General features: G+C 38.3%; 2 protein-coding genes across 4 annotated transcripts; both read right to left on the minus strand.

The window, feature by feature from the left end:
- Nucleotides 1-1,007: 1,007 nt before the first annotated feature.
- Nucleotides 1,008-9,494, minus strand: LOC117909999. 3 transcript variants are annotated; one of them, XM_034824046.1, is made up of 15 exons: nt 9,116-9,494; nt 8,949-9,019; nt 4,537-4,600; nt 3,691-4,266; nt 3,450-3,590; nt 3,242-3,343; nt 2,831-3,101; nt 2,515-2,728; nt 2,343-2,427; nt 2,151-2,228; nt 1,934-2,041; nt 1,710-1,841; nt 1,523-1,626; nt 1,340-1,415; nt 1,008-1,231 (listed from the first exon to the last, which is right to left on the minus strand). In XM_034824046.1, the coding sequence occupies exons 3-15, from the start codon at nt 4,549-4,551 to the stop codon at nt 1,142-1,144; spliced, it is 1,992 nt and encodes a 663-aa protein (XP_034679937.1). In that variant the 5' UTR covers nt 4,552-4,600; nt 8,949-9,019; nt 9,116-9,494; the 3' UTR covers nt 1,008-1,141. The 3 variants fall into 3 exon arrangements, with proteins under 3 accessions (XP_034679937.1, XP_034679936.1, XP_034679938.1); XM_034824045.1 differs by having other exon boundaries at nt 8,949-9,494; XM_034824047.1 differs by lacking the exons at nt 8,949-9,019; nt 9,116-9,494 and adding an exon at nt 5,372-5,455.
- Nucleotides 5,390-7,631, minus strand: LOC117909994. The gene is made up of 3 exons (XM_034824038.1): nt 7,323-7,631; nt 6,239-7,228; nt 5,390-6,137 (listed from the first exon to the last, which is right to left on the minus strand). The coding sequence occupies exons 1-3, from the start codon at nt 7,556-7,558 to the stop codon at nt 5,390-5,392; spliced, it is 1,974 nt and encodes a 657-aa protein (XP_034679929.1). The 5' UTR covers nt 7,559-7,631.
- Nucleotides 9,495-9,530: the final 36 nt, after the last annotated feature.

Below are 9,530 nucleotides of genomic sequence, written 5' to 3' on the forward strand. Positions count from 1 at the left end.
AAACTTACATCTTTCTGAAATGGTCGACCGGTCGAGTGGCCTGGTCGACCGGTCGCGCTCCGGCCGAGGGTGCCATTTTGCATTCTCTCTCATCCAGTAGCATGTCCAATTCCGCATGGAACCGGTCGAATGGACGGGTCGACCGGTCGAGCTCCGGACGAGGGTGCCATTTTGCACTCTCTCTCATCCAGTGGCATGGCAAATTCATCATGGAACCGGTCGACCGGATATGGTCGACCGGTCGATATACCGGACGAGGGTGCCATTTTGCATTCTCTCTCATCCAGTAGCATGTCCAATTCGTCATTAGACCGGTCGAGTGTTTTGGTCGACCGGTCGAGCTCCGGACGAGGGTGCCATTTTTTGCTCTCTCTCATCCAGTAGCATGTCAAATGCATCATGGAACCGGTCGAGTGGATCTGCTCGACCGGTCGATCTGGTGCCATTTTTATTTTATTTTATTTTAATCAATTATTATTTTATATTTAACAAATTTCATAATACCAAATTTTATTAAAAATAGTGAGTGGTTAGTTGGGAAAATTTAATACTTATTACTTAATGATTTAAATTGATTTTAAGTTAAATTATATTTAAGTTGTTGACTTAAAACTTAAATAATCATTTTAGAATATGTAAAAATGTCATTGTCATTATGAAATAAAAATATTGAAAATTAAATATCTTTAAGTATAAACTAATTAATCTCATATAATTACAAACTAAAAAAGGTTTAAACTTATTTTTATTATTTTCGTATTTTGCTAAAATAATATATCATATAACTAAAAATAAATACTAATGTGTAGTTTTGGATTGTGAAGAACTGTCTACATTTCTAATCCATGTTGATACTTCACCATCACCCATACCAACTTGAATCTCAAGTTCGACAAGAGCTATAATAGAAATGGTACGTCAATAATCACAAAGAGAAAAGAAAACAAGAAAAAAAAACAAAAAACAAAATAAGAACCTTTATTAGATGTTTTGAGAGACTGAGGGAAAATGCGACTTCATCATAACCTTCATTAAATATATAAACCATAATATTCACAATACAATGGGAGGAGTTAGTTTTTCCTGTAGAATGTACACTCATCTTTACAAATCCTCGTCACATCCTATTGAAAAGTGTAACTCAAACTGCCATAAATCGATGCCGATGTGCATTCTGTGATGAAAGCAATAATCTGCCCAGTAGCTTCAATCTATACTTCTTAATCTTGGCCTGCACTCATTCATGTTTAAAAGACATATAAGGAAAGGTTAAATAAGTTGCCGATGCAATGCAATTTTTATATAAATGATGTCATAGCGAAAGGCTATATGTACATACCACATCGATGGATTTGGAGAGTCCCCCATTGGACCAGTTGTCCATGAATTTCATAATAAAAACGCCGCAGTCATTGCTAACACAAAGAGTAATGTGTAAGAACTTAATATGCGTGACATGGGAAGTATAATATGTGGAAAATGCTATGAAATCAAATTAAACATAATTGTGGTAAACACTAACTCATTTGGTTGGCATGGTACGTCTGGCATGACAAAACTGTACATGTTCAAGTCTACAGCAACCATTTCTTTCTTGTTGGCAACAAGCCATAGAACAACCTTGGCCTTAAACAAGCAAAGTAATTGACATTCAAACTTACAATATGATGTACAATGCAACAAATATTGGGGAGTAGAAGGTACATTACCAAATTTTGTTGTATTCCACTCATACAACTCCTTTTTCTTCCAGGCCGAGAATCCAAGAGCTGGATTCGTTTGTTATGTAGGTCATAGACATAAAGTGTCCAATGGTTTTTGAAAAGGACCGGTAAGTAGACCTGCATGATGCCACATACAATGGATTAGAACATATAATGGGTGAAGGAGATCAGAAGTGAAGAAACATAAAACATTGGAATGCAAGTCTGACCTGAGTAACATTCTGATACGAACCATCAAAGGCATACATATATGGATCGAAACGCGCAATAATTGCATCGTGCGTCAAATGTTTTGCGTTGGAACGCATCACCATTTCCTGTATATGAGATGAAAGTACTTAATGCATGGAAACATGTGTAAACGTGTGGACATGTTATCAGAACAAGGGAAATTCAGCTGTAGTGGCAATTAAAAGCATTCATTACAGCTATGTAGGGGGAGAGAAATAGTTTTGTCCTTGATTGATCGTCGAATTGCAACATTCGGCAAAATGCATCAACGACCTAAAAGAAGAAATGATTAAAATGTAATCAATATTCAGATTGACTAATGAGAAGATGTTACATCACATAAAAATTAAAAAAAATGCAAACTAGTGGACAAATTGAAATATTAACATCATTGCCAATCCAACAGTCTCCCTGGAAAGACGCGAGGTTGCCTCTGGTTAAACTTGTGTCATGCATTGCAACAAGCTCCTCGCTGCCAACAAAACCATATATGTTAGGGTAATACGATTTGTTGCATGTGGAAACACTTGAAATTGGCGTAGTATATGATGTAACATGCCTTGGGTCCAAGTCCCCATTAAATACAGTTGCAGCTGCCTCTTTTAGGTCCATCTTGATGGCAGAATGGCGGGTTTGTGCCTGCGCTATGAATGGTGACAATAGATTCGGAGCCATCCGACGCACTCTCCGTTGCCTCCCAATGCTATGGGATCGGGGGGCCACAGTCATAGAACGCAAAGGTAAGGGGTCTATGATGACTACTTCGTCATCGGCTGTTTGTTTGGAGTATAAACAGATTAGTTAACTGAACCCCAGTACAATTTGACATATTTTGTACGCACTAATGCAGTAATGAATGTGGCCCAAAATGTTACCAATAATAGGTGGATGCCGAATAGGAGTGTCTGGTACTTCTTCGGTGCAATGGAATGGCATGTCATATGGGGCAGAGGGTGAATCATGCGCGGCCTCGGGAAAGTCATCCGCTGCATAGCCTGAGTGACCAGCAGGAGGGGAATGTACACTTCTTTCTCTTCGCGCATCCAATCTATGGATCAGACCACGCATGATGCCAAGCTGCTGCTGAATGCCCTTTTGATAAGAATGTATTGCGCGTTCGGCAGCATAGTACTTTTCCAAGATTTCCTGTCACATGTTAACGAATTGGCATAGGCAAATTTATAAGAAAATTGATTAGAAGTTATTAACAATATAGCAATGATAACCAAATTGTAATGTGATTCAGATGGATTGAATGCGTAAAGTAACAAGTAGTTTTAGCGTACATCACTACTTGTCGGTACTTGACTACTTGTCGGTACTTGACTACTTGTCGGTCGACTGTCATCCTCGACATGTGTACGAGGCGGTGACGATTCATCAAACGCCTACATTATGAGAACATCACGCATGGTAAGAACATAGAAACATTGGAGGTATTCAAAATGCATGTAAATCAATATATAACAAACTTCATGCCGAATAAATGACTACCTGGCCATGTCCAAAACTCCCAAACTCACTGATCTCAGCAGATAAGCGCTCCTTTAGCAACTCATCTGACCATGCTGAGAGTAGGGGCGCTGTCATCGGAACAGGAACGGAAGGAATTTTGAATTTAATTACATAATGGAGCTGCACAATGGAAATAAACATATGTATAATTCGTACTTGTTGGTACTGATGTAAACAAATTCAAATTTACCAATTAATGAATGTTAAAGAAGGCCAATACCTGGAGGAAAAGAATGCAACCATGAACCCAGACGCTGTTCCCTTGCTTAAATCGTCTTATACCCTCCACAAGCTGGTCAAGAACAAATTGGCCCCAATTAACATCATTTCTGAAACCATCTTCATGGATGGTATGCCACAAGTTTCGGCATCCATCAATCCTTGAGGTGGGGGCTAATAGCGTCGCACACGTGTAGTAAATGAAGCATCTACGAAACTCCTCCCCAATAGGTAAGTTGAGGAGTCTCTCCTCACATGTGTTGAGGGTACCGAACGGATGACCAGACGGGGTAGTAGCAATCTGTAGAATCCGTCCAGTCGTCGGGAGGCCAAAGACAAGGCCGACATCAGCAGCTGTCAGATCATACCTTTTGTCGGCTGTAATGTCAATGCGTCTGAACCCAACGTTAAAATGGGCAATCAGCCATATACAGATGTTATGCCGTATCTCCTTGCAATTTAAGTGAAGAAGACCTCCAAACTGAAGGTCTCGAACCACGTCCAATTTATCAGCAGGGAGCCTGTTGCATAGTTTTAGAAACCTTGAAGATGAACACCGTGTAGACAATCTGGTGGACTGCATTGAAATGGTTGGAGGGCATTAGTAGTTTACACATGAATTATATATAAGAAAAAATTAACATCAATAGGAATATGTAAACGTAGTGAATAAAGCAATAAAATTGAATGAACAAACAAACATATTCATGTGGATTCATAATTTACAATTGGATGTTTATGTAATTCAATCTTTAACATAAAAAAAAACTATAGGTCGTAAGTTGATCAAAATATGAAATATCCTAAATAAGTTATCAATATTTAAAAACAAGAAAGAATGCATCACCTCAGTAGTGGCCATAGAAGAATGAAATGATTGTTGTAAGCTTCAACCTTGGAATAACGGGCACCTGGAAATGGGTGTTATAGCAGTTATTGATGACCTGGGGAAACTAATAATAAAGGGAAAGGTCAATTGACTATTTCGACAATTAATATGTTTGATTAATTTGGTAATGGTGTTCCATAATCATAGTTGTAAGGAAAAATAAATTAAATACATAACAATATGACATTTTAGGAAAACGCTTACAGTTTGGAAGCAAACACGTGTATGATCGATTATCCAACCAGCAACCATATAAATTAGTAGATAATAACCATATGGACAACGTGTGTAACAAGTATATCTAATTCAAGACAAATTGAAAGACAATTTTTATGACGTCTTAGAAATTGATGGGACATTGAAATAGGTGCAACAAGAACATAATGCGATAAGAGGACTAATTCACAACTTGGAAATAAATATAGGGGAAGTCTCGCTTTATTGAAAAAAAAAATTTGTCACCCCTATACGTAAAATAATGTAACAGAAATTGTCATCCTTAATGAGGCTCCAAATAAGAAATGCTCGATAATGTAGACACATAGATGGAATTAAATAACAACTAAAAAGAAACCACATTGAAAGTGCACTTTCAATTAAGTTGGTTACTGAAAGCAACTCTAAATAAGAAAATTCCAACAAAAGTGCATGGTGCCTATAAATAGGGCAATACATAAAAACGAGAATCAACAACCCCATACCATATACCATACAACAGAATATATGGAATGATACAGAAAGAGGAAATTGTACAACCAAATAAAATGCAAATGTCACGGCAACGGATTATTACATTTCGAGCGGTTGTGACCTATTCCATTGCATCGAGAGCAATGAATTGCTCTCTTATGAGAAAACTGTGATTCAATGCGCCTTTGTCGGGTCTTCCTGGAGGACGTCTCACATGAGGGGGTTGGAAAGCAGGAAAGGTGTTGCCCGCGCAATCTTGCAAACTCCCATCGTCACAAAGTTTCGGCATGTTGTGTGTTGGTAATGGTTGAAACTGACCCGAGTAAATCAAATCTTGCATGGAGACATGAAAACATGGCTCAATATAGTCATACACGTCGTGTCTCAGTGTGCGGATGACAGCACATACGTGTGCACATGGCAAACCGGACATTTGCCATGTCATGCAAGTACACGTACGTTGATTCATATCGACAACCAAATAAACCTCTCCAGTAAACACCTTAAACGTCCCTCCCAAATAGGGTAGCACACTAATCGGACCAGACCTCACGATATTTGACATTAACTTCTCTTCAGTTTTCGGTCCGACCACGCTCTTCCACTTTTGTGTAGCACGCATATGGGTGTCCAACATGGCTACAAGTTTATCCATGTGCATTAACAATAAAGTATAAATTGTTTGGTGACGCTCTTCTCTTAACCACGCATTGAACGCCTCTGCAATGTTAGTTGTCATTATATCCCATCGCTTTTTAACAAACTTTGACATTGCCCAATGTTCGGGATTGTTTTCCGCAACCCATTTTGCTAGGTTCTCATTGAAGCGCACAAGTTTTTCAAATGCCTCATTGTAGTCTATTTCCAACCTAGCATACGCAATGCTGTCCAAAAGTAGCAAAGCATCTTCTTTCCCTTTCTTTCCTCGAATGTTTTGCTTATTGAAGAAGCTAGAAAAGTTTTCCTTAACATGGCGATAACAATATGCATGATTCCTGTCCCAAACAACTCCGAAACACTACGCAAGATTCCCTGATGTCTATCTGATATAATAACAACTTCTTTACCATCTAATACCCCCTTTAATTTATCCAAAAACCAATACCAGTCCTCATAATTTTCTGAACTTACCACACCAAGGGCTAGCGGGAACATTCCATCATCTGCATCATATGCAATGGCAGACAAAAGAGCTCCCTTATATGGACCGCTTAGGTGGCAAGAATCAATAGCCAATACAGGTCGACACCCCATGATGAACCCTTGAATTGAAAATGCATGGGCAATGAACAATTGCATGAAGTGACCTTCTTGGGAAGTGTACTCCGCAATTGTGCCCGGGTTTATTTCTCTTAGCCTATGGCATAACCAAGGGAGAAACGTGTAAGAGTCGCGTGGTACTCCATATATGCGCTCTTTTGCCTTCTCTTTAAGGTGCCATGCTTGGTTATATGTCAATTGAACCCCATGATCACGTTCAAAATCCTTACAAATTTGACGGGGAAGATAGTCTGGAGTGGTTCTAAACACATCTTCAACAACAACCGCACCTCTCTTTGAAGAAACCTTCACCTTAGATGAACACTCATCCTGAGCTATATGATTATGATTCACTTGGTAAGTATGAACTCGCAAGATGACATTTCCCTCGACAGCGTGAGCTGTTATCTTCCAAGGACAACCATCAACTGAACACTTGACAGACATATGCGTAGGGGAATTTTTCTTGTACTTGTATTCAAACCTCCCACCTAATGACATCTGGTAAATTGCATTGCGAAACTCCTCGGCATTTTTAAATGTATGTCCCGACCCTAATATTGCCTCACGAAAACGAATCGATTCCAAAGGGATGTACTCAGTATCTGCACAACGCGACGCAAAACCTCTTGATAGCATCATAGTTTGAGGAATTGGATCGCATGATGCATTAGAGGACGGGAACGTGATAGGTGGATCTCTGCATTGACATATATTAACATAATTAGACTACATGATGCGTAAAATTGATATTCACAACATTTTAAATAAACATTGATGTTAAAGTCCATTACCGAAATGCCAACTGTGAATTCGGGATATTTGCTTCAATGGCTTCCACAGAGGGTAAGTCTACTAGGTATACATTTGCAAAGTCATCACTGTGGGAAACCACGTTATCCAAATCATCCTCATCTTCTAAATCTTGGATGACTCTGGGATTGAACTTCAGCGTGTAGTGCATCTTCATCACGTCAAGGGAAATGTCGAATTTCTCTATGATTTTTTTGGTGAATTCTTCAAATGCCATTCCTTTATATATGTGAATACCTTTGCTTCTTCCACCCAAGTATTCCCATTGCCCATCATTTTTTTGGACAAGTTTGCCACCCACGAAATGTAACAATATATCCTATTACTTGCGTCCATTAACCTATACAAACATAGCACAAATATCATATTATAGACCAAACAATTATGCGTCTTATAGAAAATGGCCTTCATATTTTCTCTCATCTGCCCTTTTGCTTTGAACTTCACACTATTACTAGTCGCCATGTCCAGATTATCATGCATCATTTATGCATATACTTTTCCAAATGTTACTTCACTTATTCTATTTTTAACTGGTTGGTCGACTCTTTCTCTGTTTTTTGCAGATTGCTATGACCCTCTAGATCCCAATAGGAACATCACAATTACTTTTCAGACTTATAAATGGACAGATCATGCCAATGTCATTAGTGTTTTGGCTCATACTTAATAGACAACTTCAAATTTAACTTAATTTCAATTTGGTTCAATTGTATGCTGAAAATAATATTGAGTTGCATGCGTTTGATATTTAGCAATTGTGAATAGTAAACATGGAAAGAGGTATTTGGCCACTACAATGATTGTTGGAAACCATTCTGGATTTCAAGGACAAATCCCTTAATTGGTTTCTTATGTATTGACTCCCTTAATTTTGGATTTCAAAATTAGAATTAAGGCTCGTTAAACTGCCTTTGAACTGATCTGTTTCTTTATTTCGCATTTATATTCATGTTAGCTACAGATTTCATGAAGTTCGAAATGATAATCTATCTACACATACTAGGTATCCCACAATATCTCATACTATAGGGTTCAAAGAACTTGGGTTTTTTTCCAAAATAGGTAACAGGCGAACTCGCATACTAAACTAGACTGCCACACGAGGAAGTAAATATAATGCTCAATGATATAATTTGAACGAAAGGACGAAAAATATGTTTGCAACAAGAAAATCTATTTGCATTTACTTATCATATATTAGAATAAAATTGCACCTATAAAACTAACTTTTCAATTCAATCTGCAATGCTAAACCAAACAAAAATAAGTGAACCAAGTAAAATGCAAGGAAAATCAAAATATTTTTTTATGTCGTCTTCATCATCACAATTATCATGAATGGCAATCGAGGGTTCTCATATTGATGGAGAAACAAGTGAATCATGGTGAGATCACAGTTTAATAAAAAGAAGTGATTTTTCCATGTCAAGGCTATCAATCATATAAATCGAACACAAACATAATCATCTAAACAAAAATTTTTCCATGAGGATCCTCACTATTTCAAACTGTAAGCCATGTCTTAAAAACGCCATAACCCACGCCATGTCTTAGAGCCACTTACGGGGTTTAAGCTTTAAGCTTACAAAAAAATACTACTTTACCTGATGGTCAGAGAAGCTCCCTCCTCAATGCTCAGCACGGGACGACACCCACGGTGGGGATTAATGGCACACTGAAATCGCCAGATAAATTAGGGCAATGTATTTGGGCTGAAATGAAATGGTCGGGATAGCCGAAATGAATCATAAACTGAAATTGCTGAACCTACTATCAACTACTTCGCCACGGAACCCAAATCCGGTGGTGATCGTCGAGACCAATGGATTGACAGAGATGAAAAACTCCACCGTCTACACCTAAAATCGGATGGTCGGCAAACTCCAGATGAAGATGAAGAGATGATTAGGGCATTCTTTGGGCGGGAACGAGGGAGACACTCAGGAATGTGAAAACGCCTCTCAATTTTGGGGAAAACGATTTGCAAATCCAACGTGGATTTTGTTTTTTTTTTTACATTAGCCAGCCAAAGGGCATTTTCGGCTTATTATAAATTGTATAGCCTTCTTCTCAATTTTGAGACTTTGTCTGGGTGTTGGGCTTAATTCTGATACATCCATGGACCATTTCTTAATTTTTGGGCCCAGCTGGGCCCAAAACACAATTCTCCCTATATAAAAAGGTCA

This window comes from Vitis riparia, unplaced genomic scaffold (genome assembly GCF_004353265.1).
Source record: "Vitis riparia cultivar Riparia Gloire de Montpellier isolate 1030 unplaced genomic scaffold, EGFV_Vit.rip_1.0 scaffold540_pilon_pilon, whole genome shotgun sequence".
NCBI lineage: Eukaryota > Viridiplantae > Streptophyta > Magnoliopsida > Vitales > Vitaceae > Vitis > Vitis riparia.

Bases quoted from the DNA above. Each gene is read 5' to 3' on its own strand.
- LOC117909994 (XM_034824038.1), bottom strand. From the start codon at position 7,558: ATGGCATTTGAAGAATTCACCAAAAAAATCATAGAGAAATTCGACATT. The intron at 7,229-7,322 runs GTAATGGACTTT...ATGTCAATGCAG, and splicing joins AATTCACAGTTGGCATTTCG to AGATCCACCTATCACGTTCC. The intron at 6,138-6,238 runs GTTAAGGAAAAC...TGCGTATGCTAG, and splicing joins ATGCATATTGTTATCGCCAT to GTTGGAAATAGACTACAATG.
- LOC117909999 (XM_034824046.1), bottom strand. The intron at 3,591-3,690 runs GTATTGGCCTTC...TCCATTGTGCAG, and splicing joins GTTGCATTCTTTTCCTCCAG to CTCCATTATGTAATTAAATT. The intron at 1,627-1,709 runs GTAATGTACCTT...TGCTTGTTTAAG, and splicing joins GTGGAATACAACAAAATTTG to GCCAAGGTTGTTCTATGGCT.